This window comes from Electrophorus electricus, chromosome 1 (genome assembly GCF_013358815.1).
Source record: "Electrophorus electricus isolate fEleEle1 chromosome 1, fEleEle1.pri, whole genome shotgun sequence".
Lineage (NCBI taxonomy): Eukaryota > Metazoa > Chordata > Actinopteri > Gymnotiformes > Gymnotidae > Electrophorus > Electrophorus electricus.
The window spans coordinates 25,685,263-25,709,185 of record NC_049535.1 but is presented as its reverse complement, the minus strand read 5'-3'; the positions used below and the strand labels follow the sequence as shown (position 1 = coordinate 25,709,185).

Below are 23,923 nucleotides of genomic sequence, written 5' to 3'. Positions count from 1 at the left end.
CTAATCAGGAAACACAAATACACATTCAGACACACTGGGGAGGAGTGTGGGAGTGAGGGTCAAGAGCAGGTAGGGCCCCTTCAGCCCCACACCAGCTGATCTCACTCTGCCTGAGGAGCCGTTCTACTGAAGGCCCCTGCTGGGGTATCCACAGAGAGCGCCTGCTGTAAAGCCTCAGGTGAGGGGGCGCGAGCACAGAATGAAGTGTGGTTTTATAAGATAGGAAACGAATAAAGCGCAGCGCTGAGGGAGGGGGGTACTCACATAAAGTCCAATAAAAGGGCTCAGAGAACATCTGTGTGGGATAGCCTGGGGGATTAGAAGGGTTTGGAACATTTTAAGCGCATTAAGGATTAAAAAAAAAAGGTCAGAATGTTTAGCAACATACCGATAAACCTCTTAAGTAAAACCTAGTCAGGGAGGTTGTGCTGCCTTTTTATCCTATGTCGTGGTGAGGGGTGTGTGTGTTTTGTTTGTGTGCATGTGTGCGTGCACGGGTGTGTTTGTATGTGCTGGTGCTGTCTAGGCGATAACTATGTTTTGTCACTCAAATGCATTAGGCATTTGCACGCTGTATGTTTTCCATGTTTTTGCCATCATTACACATGAAGACGTTTGTTGCAATTGCTTGTAGCACATGTGAGTGTTCAGGTGCTTGTTTGTGTAAATCACACCCTTCTTGTTTTAGTTTACTCAATGAAAGCAGCCTCAGTTTTACAGACAATTTTAAGAAAAAGGAGTAATGACAATGTGTCTGATTTTGTGGTTGCCTGTATGGATCTCTCAGCCAAAAATAGTAGTGAGGGTAATTCTAGAGGTCACACTATAGCAGTTGCCTATGTTCAGTACACACACACACATCTGACCAATGCACTACTGGTCATGCTTGAATCTTTTTATGATGCACCACCAACAAACAAGCAAATTCATAGACACAGTTACAAACCAACAGCCAACTAAGGCACAGGGAATTTATAAAAACATTCAAACATTCAACTGTTTGTGTGACAAGCTGTGTGTGTGTGTGTGTGTGTGTGTGTGTGTGTGTGTGTGTGTGTTTCTCTGTGAGAAAGAGAGAGAAGCTTAGTGTGGGAGCTTTTGTCATCCTGGTATGTGATTGACAGGTGTCATGCAAACTCGCCGACAGTGCAAGGGACAGATGCCGAGGTCATTGACCACCTAATCCAGAGAGAGAAGGAGAGAGAAATGACAGATGATGTGCGGTTCATGGTCAGATTAGCGTTGAGAACTGAGCTGTCGGGGGTGGAGGGAAAGCCCCTTTTCTCCCTTTGGTTTACCAGGCAACCTCCCAGTTCCACAGTGACAGAGGAGAAGAGGATGAGCATAAGACTGAGAGAAAACATGCAGAGTGTCTGGAGAAGACTAACAGAGAGATTTGTACCCATAAACACCAGTGACGTCTCCGCCATCTGCTGTATGCGGAGTTTGAAACGTAGGTCTGCCCAGCTCCTCAGTATGGTGTTGACTTTACAGTGTTAGTGTTTAAGATTTCCTCCTGCAGGCCTGTGGTAGATTAATCCTCTCCCCCCATCGCAAGTCGTAAGATAACACCCTGATCTCACAGGCAAATAGGTAAGAGGCAAAAATAAATGAATAAGTAAAAACAAACCCCTATTTGTTCACACAAACACAATCATTTATGAATATGCGCATTGCAAATGAGTCAATTAGTTTGGTCCTTTTGCCGATTAGTGAAATCCGTGTGTGTGTGTGTGTGTGTGTGTGTGTGTGTGTGTGGGTGTGTGTGGGTGTGTGTGTGGGTGTGTGAAACAGAGAAAAAGAGACAAAAAATGTATGACCCAAAAATAGTAACAGTCTTCTCAATGATGAAAGATTTCACAGCCCTTGAAAGGTACTAAACTCATATTTCAGTCTCCCTTGACAAGTCTGTGTGCCTTTCTTTACTGTGTAGTGTGTCCACATTTGTACAAGTGTATGCCTGTGCATGTCTACGGCTGTGCATGTGTGACTCATTATTTTTGGCGGGCACTGTGTTCTGAGTGTCCTCTGAGTGAGTGTGCTGCATAGATAAGAAGGGGGGATGAGCAACACTGGATGTATTAGTGTGCTGTGCATTTACTGTGTATGTGCATGCAAGTGTATGTGCGTGTGTGTATGTCTGTGTGTGTGTGTGTGTGTGTGTGTGTGTGTGTGTGTGTGTGTGTGTGTGTGTGTGTGTGTGGGGGATTGCTGATAACGGTAGTGATTGGACTCTCTATGGTTAGTCGAGGCTGCTCTAATATTGGACAGACTCTCTATTGTGAGTGTGAGGTTGATTATCTGCCCCCTGCTCATCACCCTTTTGTCTCTGTCCAATAGCGCAAGCTCTCCCATTCACTGTGCATAGTGAGCCCCCGTTAATGTGCCATGTAATTGGATTAGTGCTTGTTGGAGACTTATAACCCACCACCTCCCTGAACCATTTTTAGTTCTCCACAACACTAGGGGGCGATATCTACAGTCCATATGGTGATATGGCGTCATTACTTGGGATTTATATAAGTTACCCACATAGGGGAACATGGATGTATAGATAACAATAGTTTAGTACAGAGAAGCAGAAAATGTAACATTTAAAATGTTATAAACTTGTTACTTAGCATCATTTGCAGAGGCTGTATTTAACCACTGATCTCTCAGCACTGTCTGTCATCACATGGTGTCTATGGTAGATAGTATCAAGTCTCTATATTCAGTTGTAATTAAATGGTCACAATAAGAAAACCACTCACTGACCCCATTATAGGTTATAATCTTTGAGATTATATACTGTGTGTGTGTGTGTGTGTGTGTGTGTGTGTGTGTGTGTGTATATATATATATATATATATATATATATATATATATATATATATATATATATATATATGTATATATATATATAAGCATAACTATATATACTCTTTAAGGGGAGTATGTTTGTTAGAGAGGGTGTTTGCAGTCTCTAAGATAGCAGGAATGCTCCCACACCGCCAGTGCTAAGATGGCTGCCAAGCGCTAAGATGGCTGCCAGGATTCCACAGAGCGACAGCAGAGAGTGTGAGGAAGAGAGAAAAGGAGCAAGTGAGAGAAGAAAAGGGAGCTCTTGGTTTTCGTCCACGTTGCCATTGGGTCACTGTCTCTTTTCTATCAGCTATCCTTCATCTGAGCTGGTCAGCAGCCCTGGAGCTGGTGTAGTAGTGCTGGTAGTGGCAGAAAACGCTACTGTTCTTTCCCCATGTGCTTCGTTACAATCTGTGTAGGCTACAAGTGTGAAAGGCTGGACTGAGCTCGTAGGTTTGTTAGCATTAGAATACCTATTCTGAAGAACATCTCTCCATAAATGTATTGTTACCAAAACACACCATAGGACAGAAGGAATGTCACAGAGGCAGGGCCAAGTACAACATCCAGGGGGGTCTGGGCTTTCTCCAAGAGCAGTTAACTTTCCTAGTACTTTCCTAGATGAAGAGCCTATGGAGACATCCAAACCACTGTGTGGCTCCCCAAAAAACGTGAGTCTATCTTATATGGCCCATTAGTGAGAGCTGAGTTTTACTGGTTGCTGACTTACTGTGTTGTTGATGCAGTAGACTGTGCATTGAGAGCTGTGTTATACGAATGTAAATCATAATGGCACCGCAGATGCCACTTGTTTTGTGTTAAAAACAGCTTTATTAAGTAGCAATTCCATTTTATTCATGTTTCAAGAAACAAATGTTGCCCTTGTGTTTCAACAGCTGCATGAGGTATGCGATAACACGTAGTCGCACAGCTACATGGCATTGTAGAGTTGTTGTACGGCGCAGTGTGGCGATGGACTTGCATGTGGAAGGAGCCACCCAGCAGGCTGGTTTTGGGGGCCAGGTTGCAGGCCCAGCAGCAGCAGTGACTGGAAGGGCAAGCACATGAGGTCCCACTGCCCACAGGGCCCCAGGCTGGGTGCCATGCTGGGCGGAGTCTAAATTCAGCCCACATCAGACCCTATTCTGTCAGTGTCTTAAAGACCACTTGCACCAAAAATAGAAAGTTAACGATCTGTTTTGCGCTCTGTTCAGTTAATTTATGGTTGTGCTCTAGTGTAAATGTGTCGGGTGAAACAGCGGTCAGCAGGTGTCCTTGTTTGCATGCTTGGTTTTGTTTTGCCTGTCTTTGGTAGTTGGTCTGATGTTGGAATATACCTAATTCCCTCCCCCTTTCTTCTTCCCAGAACAATCCGGACAATCAGACAACTCCAACCAGCAAGGAGACGCCGATGTCAAGCCGCCGCCCAATGGTGAGTTCAGTTCACACACTCACACCAGGATATTGCCTCTAAAAAGCTGTACTAATCCAGGGCCACTACTTTTGTAAGATGCTTTGGAAGTTTCATACATGTATACACACAATTTGCTCTGTGTTCTATCAATTGAAGCCAATTGCACAGTTTCTCACCACACATTCGCTAGAACCCTGTCACACTTTCCATGCACTCTTGGCAGGTAGAAAGGGTGTAACAGATTTAGGACCTTTCCCCATCTGTAACTGCAATGACATGTGCATGTACATGCAGTCGAATCTCAGTGAACGCGGTAAGCTGTGTTATTTGCATGGTTTAGAAATGGTTTCTCACACATATGCCACACACTCAATGTATTCGTATGTGTGGCCACACTCGAGCCGGGACAAGGCCATCCTCGTTCGAGTTTGTTATAGTAAGGCGTTGCTAGGCTGGCTGTGAGCGAGTGTGGCGTAACACTCATAAATCACTCTGACGTGATTGGCTGATGGGAACCACATGGCTGCAGCACGGAGCAGCGCTGAGCTCATGCGCCGGCATTGCTGCGGTTAACCAACACCAGAGCCCCTACGCGTGTGCAAAAACACACATACACACACACACACACACACACACACACAAACGTGCACACACGCATGCACACACACAAGCACATGCGTTCACACACACATGCACACACACTGACCTCAGCCAGCACTGAAGATGGGTGTGGAGCTGTAACCGAATCACCCGTGTCACAAAATACACATACACAGTGTACACACACACGCTGTTATACATACTACACACATGTGAGTGAGCGCCTGCATGTGCCCTGAGCTCTCACTTACAGTAAATTGTAAACACACATTTTGAAGAGCTGCTTTGTGTGCACGCACCAAGGACCCCCACAGCCAGACCAACACGTGCTGAGTCTGAAGCTGCAGTTGTCCTACTTAGGAAGACTTGCAGGCCCTCTGAGGGCATGGCGTTGGAGCTCACACACCCTCAGTCAGTAGACACACACTATGTTCAGCGTTCTCATTAGGTCCTGGGCTCCAGTCACCTCGGTCTAGAGAGCTCGCCAAAATGGCACTACCCAAAAGCCTCCAGCCTGTTATTGTCACACTATGAGGGAGCACATTATATAATAAAAGACTGAATTTAACAGTGTGGTCCATGTGGTTAGGCTGGGGTTTAGTGAGTGTGTGGTGTGTGTGTTTGTGTGCTGTTGTGTGTCATTCAGTGTTGTTCCCTCTCTCTCTCCAGGGCACTTGAGTTTCCAGGACTGCTTTGTGACTTCAGGAGTGTGGAACGTGGCTGAGCTGGTCCGCGTGTCCCAGAGTGAGTCACATCACATGTGCACACACACATATACACACACACACACACGTTTTATCCACTTTCCTGCCCATTTCTTCATCAAGCCTGTCTGTCGCTCACCACCTCACACTCTCACTCACTCATCCACACTGTTGTGTTCTGAATGGCAGATGATGGCCTCTCAGATAGTTGTCCTCACGGTAACACTGGATACGGCTGTTAAAAATGTTAAAAATACGGTTTAGAGTGTTGCTTGCGGCTTGATTTATGCATGTTACTTGTTCTCTGGTGAACAACTATCTGCTAAGACTCTTAAAAGGAAATCAGTAAATGTAATTAAGGAATTGGACCTAAAACTCATGAATTGGGTTAGACGATAAAAATACTGGAATGCTGAAATATTGCTATAGGCTCAGTGACTGATGCCATAGCTGCAGGTACTGAGTTTGTTCTTTGCCTCTTGTGTTTTTAGCTCCGGTTGCCACGGCTACAGGTCCCAACTTCTCCCTGGCAGACTTGGACAGTCCAGGATATTACAACATCAACCTGGGTCGCCGTTCCATCACATCGACCCCGTCGACCAGGTACACACAAACATACACACTCTCTCTCTCATACAAACACACATACCCACTTTTTCTTGCCCTTTTTTCAACTGGTCCTCTGTACTTACACAAGTGTCGCATGTGTTTGCGTAAGTGAGCTTGAGTGATGGAACCTTTCTCCCCTTTCTTCTGCTCCTCTGCGTCCCTTAATTCTTCCCATTGTCTGTCTCTCTCCCTCTTTCTCACCTCCGTTTCACTGTTTGCTTCTCTCCCTCTGTGTCCGTCTTTTTCCTGCATTTCTGGGCCGCTGCAGGACTGAAATGGAGCTGTATGGCAGTCTCCCACGGAGGTACACCCCCCACCCTGCCCCACCTCTGCCCTGCCTACTCTGCCATGCCTTCCTCCTCCTCCTCTAAACTCAGCACTAACACTTGATGTGCCTGTGTCTATATTTCTCTCTTTTTCTCTCTCTCCTACCGGAACGAGAGCCCCACATGAACACTGCCTAATCTGCATTCTTCCACATGCACACCTGCACATCCCATGGCAGGCTGCAGTCCTGGAGTGCCACACTAGAGCACTCTGACACACCTGATTCAACTCCACAATGAGCTGATGAGTTGAATCAGGCGGGTCAGGGTGGAGCGAGTACACTGAGCTGAGGAGTGTTGTACTGAATCGGGTGGGTCAACGTGGGGAAAGTACACTGACCTGTGTAGTATCGTGGCTCCTCAGGACTGGAGTTACCCGGCACCGATATATGGAACACATATAGTAGATACCCTAGAACTTTGTTTATTGAAAGTATTATGACTAAAATAGCAGTTCTGTTTAGAATGCTAGGAGTACCCCTGCTACCTAAAAGTCATTACCTTCTATGACATTATTATTATTATGTAGGGTAAAAATCCCTTTCATTTCATGTTTATTCATTAACCGTATCTCCCCTCCCTCTCCCTCTCTGCTGTCACATGTCTCAGCTCAAACAAGCGCAAGTCTATTGATGACAGCGAGATGGAGAGCCCAGTGGACGACGTCTTCTATTCGGGCCGTTCGCCTGCGCCAGGTGGCTCCCAGCCCAGCGGCTGGCCCAATGACGTGGACGCAGGTACACACACGAGCACATGTGCTCACACACATACACACACACACACACACGCACTCTTCACACAGCCAGGCTTAAGAAGCATCACTGATCGCAGAATTCAGAGATTTGAATTAGAGAGACCAGATTAGAGAAGCTGGGTAATGTTCAGTGCACCAGTCAGACCAATCAGGTAGCTGTGGTTTGGGCATCTGTCTCAGGGTGTACCCAATCACAGCACAGGCCTTAAGCTGGTAATAGCAGAGTGGCGGTGTGAAGAGTCCACACTTTCTTTATAATGACTTTCCTCAGCCTCCCCACTCAATCATTCACTCATTCACTCTCTCATCCATCCAGCCACCCACTCAGTGCCCTCTCATTCTCTGTGCCTGTCTCACTTTCTCTCCACCATCCTCCCATTACGTACCAGGCTTCTCCCCCATAGTGCAAACAGAGCCAGCGACAAATAAATGCAACTGGACCATCACAGTGTACCACAAAAATGCTGCTCGATTAGCTCTCCAGACAATGTACTTTTGTTTTCTGTTGAGTAATATGATCATTTTTTAATATCGTACAGTGAAGTTGTGTTTGATGCGCTTGATGTAATACAGATTTGTGCTCACTGAGGGATTGGTGTTATGCTTTTACTTTCTCATTTTATAAGTCTAGCGACATATAAGATGCTGGATTCTTTAGGTATTTATGCAAACCTGAACCTAGCCAGCATGGAAAACAAAACGAAAAGCTTGCTTATATCTTTGCACCCGAGTCATTGGGACATTGAACAGAATTTGCAATAGATAAATAAAGGTGTGGCACCTGGTGTGCGTGTGTGCACGCAAATTCACGTGCGTGTTTAGTGGTTGGTGATCTTTTCTTAGGCCTGTGATTGGGCTATCAATAACAGTATAGAGCTTGTGGTTCAGTCAGCTCTTTAGGTGTACTAAATTTCTGGATTTGGGTGTATTAGATGTGTGTGTGTGTTTTGTGTGTGTGTGTGTGTGTGTGTGTGTGTGTGTGTGTGTGTGTATGCGCATGCACCCAGTGTTTTTCCTCACTAAATGGTACTTGGTCTTAGTTATTCATTTGTTCAGAGGAAATATATTTCAGGAACAGGGCAGTGTTCATAAGGCTACATGACAGCTACGTAAGTCCTTGAAAACCAGAAACTGACGTAAACCTGCTTGCTGATAAAAGCATATGTTATGACACTTCTCTGACAATATATACATATGCATATGTACAATATAGTACATTATGAGAACTGACTGTCACTTCAGTATGTTTTTATGTCAGAGTGACACAATTCTGATGAAGATTTCCAAGTAAAGACAAAACATGAGCAGTTCCAAAGCATGCACTGCCATTGCTCCTGGACCTGGCACCTGGTGGGAAGATCGACATGAAAGAATGACTGTACTATAATGTTATACGGTGAAGGCTTATATAAATGTTTATATAATTTATGTCGTAATGAAGGGCTTATACTGGTGTAGCCTTTGGGGTATCTCCAGTATGTATTACTAATGTTTCTTTTGTAGAATTTATTTGCTTTTTTTTTTTTTTTTTTTTTTTGCAAGGGAGATTGTACATATGTACTATATGAAAAAGTAGCAAATATTTTATAGAATCTACCTAGAAAAGTTTCATCTGTTTTCTGTATGTAAAAGCCTGGTAGACTTCAGGATGGGGAGATCTGTCTGAATGCTCGTAACATTTCACTCCATAAAGTCAGTTGAGTAGGCTCTGACTGTCTCTGGGCTGTGTGGACAGACCACAGATCATAGCATGATCTCACTCTGGGTTTCTATGCTCCCAGTTTCTGCACCTCTCTCTTTTTCTGACCCCAACCACCTCCCTTCCTCCACACACAAGCTCTTGTGGAAACACTCATGTTTCTTCCATAACAAGCTTCCACTCACCTGTAACAGAAGCTTCCAGAAGGTATATACACAGCGGATCCACAGGAGAACGATTCTCCTTGTCCATATGATCCCTCATTCATTCCATTCATGAAAGCACAATGTCCATATATACAACGTGTCCTGCATTAACGGAGTGTTGGGCCCCAGCTCCAATCCCACACACCTTCTGCTCATGTGAAGTGCTCGTGATTACTTCCTGTCTCACTATTCCCAGATGTTCTATCCTGGTTTCTCTCTCCCTTCTCTCTCTACCCCTTTCCCTCTTTCTCTCCCTCTGTCATTCTCTATGTCTCTTTCTTTTTCTCAAACTAAAGGAGAGCTGGCGGGGATCGAGCCCAGCTGGACTCTCTCTGGTATTGCCTTAGTGTGGCTGACTTTCTCAGCTTTTCTTAGCTTTGTCCATTGTCTCTTGAGTGTTTGAAAGGTACAAAAAACAAAAAAGTACGATATATAGACTGAGTCAAGAGTCTTTAAAATTATTGTTAAATAATTTACAAATGTTCCCTGATTCCCTCTATACCAAAACATGCCAAGTTTCTGTCTCTCTCTGTCTCCCCCCCCACACACACACTTTCTCTCTCTCACACACACACACACACACACTCTCTTTCTCTCTCTCTCTCTCTCTCTCTCTCTCTCTCTCTGTCATATTGTTAACTCTGCCCTTCTCCCCTGTTTGGGTTTTTCAGTGCAGCACCATTTGGCCAGTATGCAGGAGAGGAAGATTAAACATGAGAGCGATGGCGTGCAGTTTCCTTACCATGGTTAGACCACATTCCCCTCATCTTTACCTACACGCCTTTTACACAGCCTGCACCCAAAGCCACTGTCTGTACTTCTGTCTCAGTGTTCCTGCACCACTTGCTCTCTACCTCTACCTCTTCGTCTCATTCTCTCCTTGTCTCTCTACCTCTCTCTCGGCATGTCTCTCTCTACTGCTCTCTGTACCTCTCTGCATGTCTTTCTACCACTCTCTCTACCTGTATTTTTCACTACCTCTACCTCTTTTTCTCTGTCTCTTCCCCTTCTGCCTTTTTATTTTCTTCTTACTCTTCTTTGAGATGGTTGTTGTTTTTCCAGTTCTCACCATGTTGTTTCAAACCATCAGCAACATCCCTGATAATGTGCTAGGAGATGCTTGTGTTGGATTCTCGCTGAATGAATTCTGTTCAGATGTTGAATTTACTGTGCAACAGATGTATACAGAGACCTATCCAGTGTCTCTGACACTGGGTTTAGGGGTTTTTGTTGTTGTTGTTTTTTTGCTCAAATGAGCCACACCAGCCTATTTCAACAGCTGCTAATATTTACTTACGTTCACATTTGCACCACAATTATTAATAGTGATTAATTACCATAATGGAGTAGTGCAGTGCTGTCTGGCTGCGTGTGCCTGTGTGTGCTTGTGTGTTCAGCTGAGCAGTGTTTTAGCTGCTGGGTTACTGATGCCGCTTTGCCTTGAGAACTCCCACCTGGCAAAGCCACAGCTACGCACGCACTCACTCACACACGACAACCCAAATAAACAAATGAAAACACACTCAGGTGCGCTGCCTGTAATGCCACAGGCCTTATGTCCTCAAAATATGCCACATGCGCGCACAAACGCGCACACACACACACACACACACACACACACACTTACACACACAATCTGGAAAGAAGCGGAGCTCCAGTCCAGATGGTACCTCCATGTGTCGACAGCTATGGGAGCTACTGGGTTACAGAAGACATCTGTTACCGCGATGATGATGGTAGTGGTGGTGATTGTGGTGTGTGGGGTGGGGGGTTGTTGCGTGTGTGGGTGTGTGAGTGAACGACACTGTGCTATGCTCCAAAGGTGATTTGGTACCTGAAGGAGGCGTTTGGCTCGTGCCATTCATCATTAAGTCTGCCCCACCCACCACTCCCCCTGCGCTCTGTCTGTCCGGAGCACTGTTCCAGCCGTCTGCCTCCACCCGTCTGCCTCCACCCCTCCAAACACAGCACAGGACTGAGAGAGACAGGAGAGGATGAGCTGGCTTTGGGTGTCTGCATGCGGTTGAGAGTCAGGGGACCAGTCTGTGTGAAGCTGTGTAACGGTGTAATGTTTGTGCTAATGCTACTGCTTTGTTTGTTTGCTTGTTTGTTTTGTTTTGTGGTGGTGTGTGTGTTGAGTGTATTCATAGGGGCAAAGTGTGGTGTTGTGTGAGTGTTGGAGACTTGTGTGTACCGTTGTGTGACGGCTCGATGTTTGTGTGCCGGCCAGCTTGTTAGTGTGGCGAGACTGGAGGGTCATGGGAGCATTTGATTGGCTGCCAGTACACTGGCATGTTGTGCCAAAAACTGGACAGAGAAAGAGAAATAACAAATGACACATAAACACACATATTATACATACACACACACAGACACACGCACACACATATGTGTAGACAGGAAGAAGGAGATCATAGAAACTTCTGTCGGCTTTAACTCTAAAGGCTGTTATTTAGCGTCTGTTTCCGGCCACTGACAGAGACATATGCTAAACGATTCATTAATTCAGCAACACGGAACAGTCTCTAATTTCTAATTGTATGGACACCATTTAATTATATATTATTTGGTGTATCTGGAATAATATTGGCACATTTTTAAGTCATTAAGTATGATTTTCACTCAGAATGCTTTTGTTGAGATAGCCCATGCCTGTTCAGCAAGCAGGATGATAATTGATTATTGAGATTTTTGATTAGAACACAATTTACAGTTACTTCTGGTACTGAGAAGAAAGTTGAGATATTAGTTAATATCAAAGTCGTGCGAGGGTATCAGAATAGATGAAAACAGTATGATGTGCGTCAGAACCTCATAAATAAATATGACGGTCTGTGTCATAGCTGAACTCCCCACTTCCTCAGCCAGCATTATGGCTTTTAACATCTCTCCTAAAAAAATCCCAAATCCTCTTTATTTAAAATGCATTAATGGAGTATGACCATGCGTGTGTATGTGTGTGTGTGTGTGTGGGGGGGGGGGGGGGGGGGGGGTCTGCCTGTTTATTTTAGGGAATTAATCCTATAACACTAAATGCAAAATGTCATAGTTCTCTCTCTCTCTCTCTCTCTCTCTCTCTCTCTCTCTCTCTCTCTCTCTCTCTCTCTCTCTCTCTGAAGTGTTGCGGTTGAAGATTGCGATTTTCCTCTGCTTCATTTGCACAGCTTGGTCTTTAAGAACACTGAATAGTGTGGTACATGTACGCTTAAGCTTGTAAACAGGGATTCCATTTGTTGACAACTTTTAATTCAACAGTTTAGTTCTGATCTCCCGGTGATGCCTGCTTGCTTCTGCCTATCATGTCTCACGGGGGACCATCCTTGTGCTTCCTTGTCTCTGAACCTCGTGTCCAATGACTCATAAGAGATGGAAAGAAGGAGACAGACATACAGAAAGAGAGAGATGAGGGGGCTAGCAAGTCATTAGATTTCACATTAATATTATGGGCCTTGCTCATGGAGGTCACAGAAAGAACTACCCACCATTTTGGCAGTGCCACAAACCCCAGAATCTTAAACTGTGTGTTTGGATTACCATATATCAAAATAATTTCCCTCAAAACCAGCCACAAGAAGTCCTGATCATAAAACAGACTCGTTTTCATTCCCCCAGCCATGACACTTTTGGCTGCATTTCTGGGTCACTTGGTAAACCTAGTGTATACTTAGCTTGTTTGTTTTTGCCAAACGTTGGACTAGCTCGTCAGCCCGATCGTGGGCCCTGCGGCTTTCGGGCCGACGTTTATAGAAGCGGGAGGACACTTTAATGTGCCGTTATATATGAGGAGCACATGCCATCAGACCGCTCTCTCCTTCCGCTTCTCACACCTCCTCTGTCGTTAGTCGCACATCCCTCACTCCCCCCAGCCTCCTCTCGTTAGGCAGTGTGTTGCTGTCTCAGACCATTCTCCGAGAACAGCTTGCTCTGACAGGACGGCAGCTCAACTCCGTGAAGACCTATAAAAGGGGTTGTGTTTGCTCTCAGACTGTAGGATGGATTCGCTATATCAGCACAGCTCTTTCACTCACCTTTACGTTGAAGCTGACTCTGGATCATTTTGTTTACATAGCTGGTGAATTGCTATGGTACTTCACTTTTTGGAGAGTTAGTCAATGGTGACATGGAAAAAAAAGTGTCACTTTTAAAGCTCTGTGAACAATTAATATCCATCCAAATGGTATCTACTGGAAGCAACTAAATGGTTGCTCAATGTGTAGCATACTGGATCCTACTAGTGACTTACAATTAGAGGGTTTAGAAATAGATGGCTCATTAAAAATGCTTCACCTTTTTACTAATTTCATTGGGTCTTTTTCTGTAATGTGTAGTACTTTAATTTGGATGATGTTGGCCTTTAGTTGAGAAAACTGTGCAGCCCTGCCAATGGGAATAGGATAAGGATAAGTTACGAAGCACTCTACTGAGTTCCATCATGCTCATAGTCTTGTGTGTGTCCTATCGTTGCTCGAGGGATGCATATATATGCATATGGGTGTGTGTGTGTCATTGTGGAGTAGCGAGAGAGGCAGACATACAGACAGACAGATGAAAGTAAAAAAGTGGTCGCATGGGACCTGCTACCACGGCCTTCCTCAGCTGTTTTTCCCGCTGACAGTCTGCCTAGAGAACCCTTCCAACCCTCTCCCACCCCCTTTCTCCACCTGCTGCTTCAACTCGGGTGTTTGTTTTTTTTTCCCTCCTAAAGCATACAGATCAAGCCAAGGTCCAAACACAGAGCCTGTTTCATTAAAACCACCTATCTCTGTTCTGCCATTTTGTTGATCCCATTTTTGCCAGGACTCTCGTCGCCTGGTTCTCTTAAGAAGGCGGGGAAATTCGATTTCAGCGCTCTGTCCGGCCAGACGAGATCTGCTCGCATGCCGTTCACCCACCACCCACTGCCCATGCTGGCAGGAGTGAGACCAGGTGAGAGTTCAGAGCCCCTAAACACCTCCCCCCACCTCACCCCTCCAACCACCCCCACCCTTCCGCCCTCCCTCCGGGTCCCCTCAGAAGTCGCCTTTGGCTACTGGAAGAGGTGAGACCATGTTTTGCGGTAGCTGTGGTGGGTCGGGGCCGGGTCAGGGCTGGGTGGCTGTGTTTGGGATCTCTCTTACCTCACCCGCTTCTGGGTTCCTCCCTCACCCTCTTCCTGTCCTTGTTTTTTTTAAACAAAGTAACGAAGGCTGGTCTGTCTGTCTGTCAGTCTGTCTGTGGTCAGGTGCTTTCTTCCCATGGTGGTGGACTTCATCTCTCTCTGGTATGAGGGTGCAGTCGTATACTTTTGGACTCATTCAGGTCTCTACATGCAAAATGCTTTGAGGTTCTCAAAAGCTTTGTTAATTATTTTAAAGACTTTCATTTATATTAGTCTGAGTGATCTAATGGCCTTCAGAGGGAGATTGAATTCTCTTCTATTACAGAAAGTTACTGTCCCTAATTATTGTGTGGACCAATCTGGAATGTTGGTGTGTTTCAGACAACTTCAAACCTTTAAATCATTTGGCAGTTGCATTTAGAATGTTCTGGAAAAACAACTGTCAAGCCAACCCATCAAACACCTAATCCAACAAACACTAACCAAATGCATGCATCTGTGCCAAACAACCCACAGAAAAAGACAAGGCAAGAGGACCATTTACTTTAAAAGACCTGGATGATTCTAAAGCAATGAATCATTGGTGTCTACATAGGTCTGTGCCATTTCTGTAAAAGGCAAAACACAAAGTACCAAATGTTTATTAATCTATTTACCATGGTTATCAAAGGCATCCAGAAATAATGTAATTATTAAGGATGAACAGATGTAAAAGTTACATACATTTTTTTTCCATTACTAAGAGCTTTAATGACACATGGAATAATTGTAGATGGGAAGGTAAATTCTGTTCATATGACAGTTGTTTTCGACACTGTGCCCCTTCTTTTGAGAGCATACCTACAAAATAAAGGCAAGCTGTCTATGCCCATTCCAATCTGGGCACCAGAGCCAACGCTGGATTTGGAGTAACTTTGCACACACACTGGGTTTGCACTGAAATGCACTAATCTGCCATGTGATCGGGGCACCAGGCGTTCTGTCTCAATCACCGCTCTAGCTGCGTTCGCTCCTCCTGAGCCTTTCGCAGTGCCTGGACGCTGGTGGCACCCACCGATCTGATCCGTTTCCCCACCATGACCTGTGGTGTGGCTTAAGCTAGCCCGGCCCTTGTGTGGAGCGCCCTCCTCTGTAAGCCTGCGCTCCAGAGGCACTGCCCTCGCCAGCGCCCCTGGCCTCTGCCCCACTCCCTAAAGGGATTAAAGGATGGATAAAGAAAGGCAGCGAGGGGAGCAGCCTGCGGCGCGGGTGATCCGGGAGCCGACCGGCAGGGTGGGGAGAGAGGGGGTGGTGGGGCTGAGCCGAACGGCAGGGGGGCACGAGGCTTTGGCCGCGAGTGAGGTGCCCTCGTCTGGGGGAGCGGGGGTGTTTGGCAGGCCTGCCTGGGCAGCTGGAGAGCCTGCTGGGCAGAGGAAAGGAGGCTGGCACGCCAGGAGACAACGAGGGCGAGGGTTCACCCAACCTGCCCAATCTACCCACCCCCCACATGCCAATCAAACTGAAGGGACACCTACTGTTAAAGTATCAGCGCGCAGCTCAAGCTCTTTCCAACACCTTTTTGGAAGTATGTTTGCAGGTGTCACATACCTCTGTAGAAAGAGAAAGATGCCTCTAAAAGATCTTTTGAATGGCAAAGTGTGACAGCCATGATGAGGAATACTCACTGGCCATTTAGACAGTGAAACATTGTACTTAGGTCAGGCACTAGTACCTGCCTTTATGACTTACACACACACGCGTGCATGCGCGTGTGTGTGTGTGTGTGTGTGTGTGTGTGTGTGTGTGTGTGTGTGTGTGTGTTTGTGTACTACCACCTCAGTAGATTCTTTTCATCGACATCACCTATGCTTGCTTTTGCACAAACCGAACACAAACACCATTTGCATATCTATTTGTCAGCCCCATTATGAAAAGGTTGCGTTCGGACCACGTCCGTCATGCCGCTGTGCAGAGAGTCCATTTCCATGTTCATATGCAGTGGTAGTGGATGTAGTCGCGTGGGCCTAATGCCAGCCTCTCTCGCTGTCCGTCTCTCTGCAGGGAGCCCCCGTGCCTCTGCCTCCTCTCTGCACTTCCCCTCTCCCTCCATCATCCAGCAGTCCAGCCCCTACTTCACCCACCCCACCATCCGCTACCACCACCACCCCGGGCAGGACCCGCTCAAGGAGTTTGTGCAGTTCGTGTGTGCCGACGGATCGGGCCAGGCTGGCGGCCAGGTAAGCCCCTGCAAAGCTGGCGCACGTGGTGCAGGACAGCCAGAGCTCACCTACACTCTGCAGTGCTACAAAAGCTGCTCTTGTTTCTCAGCTCACGTGAAAGAATCTGCAGAAAGACTCAGAGTAAATTAGCACTTGGATTAGAGGAGCATTTAGAGGTTTTAAATTGAGGAAAGATAAGCCTTACAAGACATTGCAACATTATCTATGACTAAACGGCCATTCCTATCAGGGGGGTTCAGATCTGGGTCAGGGGTCCGACTTTCCTATCAGTTTCCTGATTCTTCTTTGCAATCTCATATGATTTATCTCACAAAGATTGTTAATTATGTGATGAGCGGAAAGAAACAGTTTACAAAGAACCTTTTTAATTGAAAGATAGAAACTGTAAAAAATTGGAAAACAAATATTCGTGGCCAGTCATTGTAAAGAAGTAGGTAATCATTATGGCAAAGCAGTTTGCAAATGAAAATGACTATCTTGTGCATAAATGTGGCTTCACACAAAAAAGGTAGGAGTCTACACTCTGATGTAAATTTACCAAAAAGCAGCATTCCTGTAATTCTTTTTTTTTTCCAGTGTTTTTGTTCATGTTTCTTTTAAAATATTGGAATGCAGACTCCCTACTCCTTTTTTGCAAACAGCCAAACTATTTTTCATTGTCTATGATCATCAGTATGTTTCCTCCTTGTTGAACATGCATTGAACACATTTTTCCATAATGGTAGTGATTTTAAAAGGTGTTGAATTTTCATACCTCAGACCTCTTTCAAAGCATAATTGCTTTCTTCATACATCACCATTTGTTTATGCTTGATGAAAGAGCATTTCGTTGTTCAGAAATGACAAGGTTAGTCTTTTAATAACGTTTTGAGAGGTTTCTGTCTTGTCTTCTCACTGAAAGCGTGGGGGCTTTTTGGTCTGGAATACATGCGAACTGAGATGAAAAGACAAGCCTTTGGGTTTAAGACTGACTGTTTTGTTATTATCTACCATGTGCTCTTAGCACTTTAAAGTTTTTTTGTCCTCCTTGTGCTTCTCTGCTCACCTGTTCAGTAAAACCCCATCTACACCGCAACCTCGGCATACACTCAATGCATTCAACGCAGCACACACTCCTCCTTGTGTTCCGCTTTTGCCATCGGTGTTGCTGTTGTAGCCTTTGTCTCCGCCCTTTTCAGTTGAGCTCATTCGTGTGAACCCGGCCCCGCCATCCGCGTGCCTTTCTCTTTTTGTGTTCCTGCCATCGTTTGAAAGCCCCCCATCCCGACTTGTCCAGCTCCTTCACTGCTCCAGTCTCTGTGCCTGTGGTGAATCTTTGACTTGGACACACACCCACACACACACTCACACGAGCCTCCATAACCAAAGCCAACACGCATTCGCCATCCTTTTTGGTTGTCCTCCCTCCTCCCCCCTTTCAACACCCCACCACCTTCAGCCACCGCCTCCCCCCCTCCCCCCCACTACATCTTTCCTTGGAGAGAGCCAGCGTGGTGTTGCCGTTCTGCGGGGTGTAGGGCGGCGTCCACACTCCTCACCCTGTCTGTGTCGTCTGCAGCCTAACGGGAGTGGCCAGAGCAAAATGCCCGGCTCCTTCTTACTGCCTCCGCCCCCCCCTGTGGCGCGTCCAGTGCCCCTCCCAATGCCCGACTCTAAACCCAGCAGCACGCCCCTCGATGGCGGACTCACCTCGCCCGCATCTCCGTGTAAGTGACCCCACCCTTTCCCCGCCCATCTCACCAATCCCTAATTGGGACCAACCCATCGATGAGCCCCTACTGGCCATGACAAGGCCTCACCTGACCAATGGTAAGCCTGTCGGTCACCCCAAGCACGACCTCTCTGTTCATTTCAAATCTTCATGTGGCCCCATTCCATCTAGTTGACACCTCGTAAGCTAGAGTTTCATGCTCTGACCCTCCGCATGGGTTATAATTAGCTCAGCATTGCTAACCGCTGGGATTTTGATATGAAAAGCCATGCTCCCCATCCTAGAAGCCCATCTAGGTCTTATTACCAGCAGTCATGGCCACCGTATGCCGCTATGCTGATCCCCAGTGGCTAGAATCAGTCGAGCCCAACGAATGAAGTCCGGATTGCCGTGGAAGCACTCCACCAATTCTTTGGATTCCTTTTCGTTCTCGGTATAGTAACCCCAGTGCAACCCCCCCGTAGATGCCCTTTGGCACCCCCTTTTTAGCCACCAGTGGCATTCATAGTCACTGCAGCCAGTTCACTTCCTGTCATGACTAGCCACAAGGAAACTCAATGAAGGGTACAAATTTAGGGCAGTAAATGTGGACTCGAATCACCTTCTTTATTTGCCTTCACGCTCCCACATTGAACACTCAGATCAGACTGGTTAAATGAATGAAACCCACACATTGTACTTTTCACTTTTACTTTGGCTTGCTTTGAGTTCCATTTGGTTCAGTTCTAGCTGTGGCTCGACTTGCTGTGTTGAGAATGTGGAGTTGTGGCGGGCCACTCCAGTGCTGTTTCAGGATCAGTGATGACGCTCATAGATCCTGCGCCATTTTTGATCCGTCTTAAATGAGCAACTGGTCTTGGATCAGTACCCTGGGGCTGTTAAAAAGGAGGTGGTGTATGGGGCAAGTTGGCATTGGCATCATCAAGCTTTTGACCCACCACAGAGGGGGCACTGGACGGAGCACTTTTTTATGTTCTGTTTCGTGCTTCTACTTTTTTTCCATTTGATTTTTGATTCTAGTTTTGTTGTTGTCAACGTCTTAAAGTCTGTCATCTGTTTACATCTAACTGACCCTGAAAAAACCCAAAACAACTTGTGATTTACAGACATGTAGCTACATACATCCAACCCTGCTAATATCCTTAAACCTCTTTGCAGTCCTAAAAGTACATCCCACTGGGGCATGTGATGTCATCACTGACTGTTTTATCATGTAGTTCTGTTTGTTAAATGAGGTTGGCACATTTTTTTCCATGAGGTAAATAGCACTCATCCATTTACAGAGAGATTCTCTGTCAGATTGAAAATCTTAGTTTGTCATCTTATAATTTGTCAGACTGAAAATCTTAGTTCTCTTAGTTTCAGGACATCCCGTGGTATGTACCTTTTGAATAACTTCACACGACTTGGGACAAATGTGGGTTCTGTGAGGCAACTGTTAATGCTCTATCATGTGAGCTTTTAGCCCAAAATAATCTTTTTAATTCTCCTAACTGACCTAGAGTTTAGAAATAGCTTGGTAGCCAATAAACAAAAAGCCTTTTCAGCTATCTCTGTCTCTGTTAACTTTTTGCAATTAAGCTGTCGAGGGTAAACGTTGTGTCCAGTACTGAACTGGTGAATATTTGCCTCATTCAGTTATCTGAGACACCTGTTCATTAGCCAAGTTTTTGCCATGGAGTCCATCACCTTTAAAACTGCCCTAAATTTGATACTGATCTTCAGCACTTTCCTACTGAAACATCCTTGCAACCTAAATGAATAGAGAGGCTTTTATTTTATATCATATGTTGCAAAGTGTGTTGTCAACAGGAAAAATACACCATTCTTCTCATGTATGCAGTAAAGTGTCAGGTAAAGTAACAAACAAATGCTGCAACAGGAGCTTTTCCTTTTAAGAACTCCTGTGAAACACACTTGTCTGTGAAAGGCAAAAGTTATGTGGCCACCTACTGATGCTTGGAAGAATTACATGCTACGTTTATTCGCATTAGCTGTGAACTGGGTTTTGGAATGACGTTTCTTGATGACATGATGGTTTGATGAGACTTGTGCTGATTAGTGTATTCTCTTCCTCAGCATACTCCACGCCAGGCTCCACAGCTCCCAACAGGTTTGTCAGCATCGGATCACGGGACAACAACTTTCTAAACATCCCCCAGCAGACACAGGTTAGTAGAATAAAGCTTAACCATGTTTCTGTCTTCATACAAGGATGGTTGCAATCTTTGAAACATTTCCCTCCTAATGCAATCCAGCCTAATCAACACTTCTCATCCACACGTTTGCCCATCAGAGCCACACAACTGAGTAGCACTGAGACAAGAGACAAGAAAACCTGTTGTAAACCTCTTCTAGCACTTACACAGTGCTTTATACCTTTACTCATTTCCATCATTTTGCTGCTCCAGTGTGCTCTCTCTCTCTGGTGTGGTCTCTCCAGTGTGCTCTCTCTCTCTGGTGTGGTCTCTCCAGTGTGCTCTCTCTCTCTGGTGTGGTCTCTCCAGTGTGGTCCCTCTGTTCCCTGCTCTCTCTTCATCACGCCTCTCTCCTGTGGATCCTCAGTTTGTTTCTCTGGCCTGGGTGGAGCGTACCTGAGAGTAAGCAGAACAGGCGGTTGATCTGAACACTGCAAGCAGGCAGCCACCATGGGGTCCCTCCTCTATTACCCGCTGCACTTTACTCATTAGTGCGCCAGCCACGCTGGCCCCGGGTGCGCACCCAGCCGGCCCGCTCTACGCCACATGGCTGCCATGTGAGGGCTTCTCTCCCCTGCTCTACCACCCCTCGGGCTTCAGCTCTCTCCCCCTCTCACACCCCCCAGTCACTCTAACCGGTCCGCCCCGTTAGCCTTTGACCATTTCCTCTCCCTCCTTGTCCTTTTTTCACTCTCCACCTTTTTTGACTCTTGCTGGGGTCTGACCCCAACTCATTCTGTTCCTGCCAGCCTTCATTCTGTTCGCTGATTTCTTTCACTCCTGTTAGAAGAAATGATACTGGCTGAGCGTTGACTCATGCTCTCCCCGAAGGCCATTGTCCAAATGATCTCGAAAGCAATCTAAACCCACTGAACACATAGCTCAGTGAATTCATATCTATGTGCAAAGGCCCCATATGAAACTCGTTTTGAAGCAACTGTTTTAACTCCAGATACATTTGCTTATATTTTGCGCTGAAAAGTAGGCATGAGGGGCCCCCTGGTGGCCAAGCAAGGTACCTACACTCAACCCTTCTTGAGGCTAGGAAGAAGGGAATGCAAAAGAGGAGCAAGGGTGAGAGTTTCAGCACAGGGCTGCAAACTGAGAAGTCACGTCCCAACTGTCTGGTTGCCCACAGCAACCAGACATGATGTCATAGCCAGTCGAACTTGAACTTGAGAGGGGGTGAGTTGGGGGGTGGGTTGGGGGGAGGGGGGTCAAAATAAAAAGGGTCTGGGGGGGGCTAAGAAAGAGGGTGCTCACTACTGCCAAGGATTACACAGAGAGCGACAAAGTCGGGAGAGGGAGGAGCACAGCACAGAAGGGAAGAAGTACTCCGCCTAGCTGCTGCCCTCGAGCCGGGGGAGGGGGGGGTGTTGTTTGTTTGACCCGCAAAAGTCAACCAAAATAAAAGCCGCTCCCCTGGAGGTAAAGTGTTTCCAAGACTTGACTTCCAGAATGTTCTCCTGGGCTCAGCAGAGCCAGATCAGGGGTGGCGACCGACTTCTGCTCCGTTTTCCATGCTGGGCTAGAAAAACCGACTGTTCAGGCAGGGTTAGTGTTCTCACTCTGCAAGTGAGTGGCGTGCTCTCCTGCTGCTCCTGCCATGCCTGGCCTGCCCCCGTACACAGCCCCGAGGGCACCATCAGTCCCCACACATATGCCCGAGGGCACTATCAGCCCCAACACACAGGCCCGAGAGCTTGGTCAGCCCCAACACACAGGCCCAAGAGATTGGTCAGCTCCCACACACAGGCTCGAGATCTTGGTCAGCTCCCAAACACAGGTCCGAGGGCACCATCAGCCCCCACACACAGGCCTGAGACCTCAGCCTACCTCGGACACAGGTCCAAGAGCTTGGTCATCTTCTACACAGAGGCCTAAGGGTACTATCAGCCCAAACACAAGCCTTAAAACTTTGTCAGGTCCCACACACAGGCCCGAGGGCACAAACAGCCCCCACACATAGGCCCAAGACCTTGGTTAGCTGCGCTGCCCACAGATTTCAGCAGTGATGTAGCGCTTGGTATCTTAACCTCCTTGCACTTCTAACAATATGGCTCAAATGTCCCATTTCATTTTTTTTTTTTTTAATACTAGCTCCAAGTCCTGGTTAAATATTTGTGGTGTACAGGTAAACTGCCACGATGATGCTTTTGTGGCAAGAAGTTCAGAGCTCTCGGGACTCCTATAGGAGGACAGGGCCAGGGTGGGGAGAGAGACTCCAACAAGGCCAGCAAGTCAAGTGTGACACCTAGTGGACAAACTGACAAGCTCACTTCTGATTGCTGTTCTGTATGCTGCTTCCAGAGCATCTTTTCTGAGGGGTGTGATATGTTGTATTTCAGCTAAACCTGACTTTGTTTTCTTATTTTGTTTTGACAGTCTTGGTTCCTCTGACAAAACCTGCCTGCCAACAAGCATTTAAAATCCCATCACTACAATCTGGAATCTTAAAACAGGAAAAAAAAAAAAAAAGAAAGCATACCTGAAAATGCACTCCAACCCTCTTGTCCCAACAGAGCAACAAAGGAAACCAGGAAGTCTTGGCATGATATTGTTTGGAATTTTACAGTTTTGTGTAGTCAGCCTTCACAACAATGAGCCCCTCCCTCCATTTTGAACAAAAACAAGAGGATCACATGACAAGGTGAAGGAGGACATGGAGTCAACTCTCAAAAACCATGGAAACAACATCAGCAAAAAAGAAAAAAAAACAAAAACAAAAAAAACAAAACAAAACAGCAACACAAAAGAGCAACCTGAAGAGGAAAAACAGAATCTGTTACTTAGGAACAAGGATATATTGTGCGATGGCTGGAGACATCAACAATGGTGAGGTTTTAGGGAAAAAAACATGGTTTTAGAAACTAATGGGACGTCAAATTACTGAGACGCTAAACATACTCACTACCAGCACAGAGTTGAACCTAAAGGTAGCTATAATTCCCCATTCTGACCACATCTATAGAGAAGTACATCTCCACGGGCCCATTCTTTTAACAGCCAACCTAACAAATACTAATTGAAAACCAAGTTAAATAAAACCTAAAGTATTACACTACAAAAAGGCAGAAAATAAAACACTACTCTCATGTGCACTATTGAAAATATAATAGGTGGAGGAAAAAACATTTGCACAGAATCTGTTATGGTAATACAGAAAAGTGGACGTCACACTAACGCTAGCCAGACACAAGTCCACAGTCATAGAGGGCATTCTCTTTTAAGGTCGATGTGAGAAAACAAAAGCATGATTACTCCATGTTACGATCTGGACAAAAACTACCTATGGAGTCAGTCCAATCAAAAAGAGTCAAATTCAGGCTTTCTGTTCGCCCTTAGTGCCAATTGAACACCAACTGTACTCCTTTTGGGTGAATGCCAACCCCAAAATACACACATATATAAACACACACACACACACAATTACATTCACTGCCATGTCTCTGAGCTGCTGCTTTAAAAATCATCACACTGGAAAACAAATGCCAGAATGTCAGGAGCAATTATTTGTGTCTCTTTTTTCCAGCTTAACATT

General features: G+C 46.0%; 1 protein-coding gene across 14 annotated transcripts in view; it reads left to right on the top strand.

The window, feature by feature from the left end:
* Nucleotides 1-23,124, top strand: part of nfixb (nuclear factor I/Xb) — a 107,047-nt gene extending 83,923 nt beyond the window's left edge. For 4 of the 14 annotated variants that reach the window (XM_035526130.1, XM_035526160.1, XM_035526177.1 and 1 more), the window contains 11 exons: nucleotides 4,211-4,276; nucleotides 5,528-5,602; nucleotides 6,054-6,165; nucleotides 6,440-6,475; nucleotides 7,107-7,234; nucleotides 9,828-9,902; nucleotides 13,954-14,082; nucleotides 16,295-16,470; nucleotides 18,032-18,179; nucleotides 20,264-20,355; nucleotides 22,768-23,124. In XM_035526130.1, the coding sequence (XP_035382023.1) occupies nucleotides 4,211-4,276; nucleotides 5,528-5,602; nucleotides 6,054-6,165; nucleotides 6,440-6,475; nucleotides 7,107-7,234; nucleotides 9,828-9,902; nucleotides 13,954-14,082; nucleotides 16,295-16,470; nucleotides 18,032-18,179; nucleotides 20,264-20,355; nucleotides 22,768-22,782 (1,052 nt within the window). In that variant the 3' untranslated portion in view covers nucleotides 22,783-23,124. The remainder of the gene's footprint in view (nucleotides 1-4,210; nucleotides 4,277-5,527; nucleotides 5,603-6,053; nucleotides 6,166-6,439; nucleotides 6,476-7,106; nucleotides 7,235-9,827; nucleotides 9,903-13,953; nucleotides 14,083-16,294; nucleotides 16,471-18,031; nucleotides 18,180-20,263; nucleotides 20,356-22,767) is intronic. The other 10 variants (XM_035526143.1, XM_035526123.1, XM_035526134.1 and 7 more) reach the window with 9 other exon arrangements.
* Nucleotides 23,125-23,923: the final 799 nt, after the last annotated feature.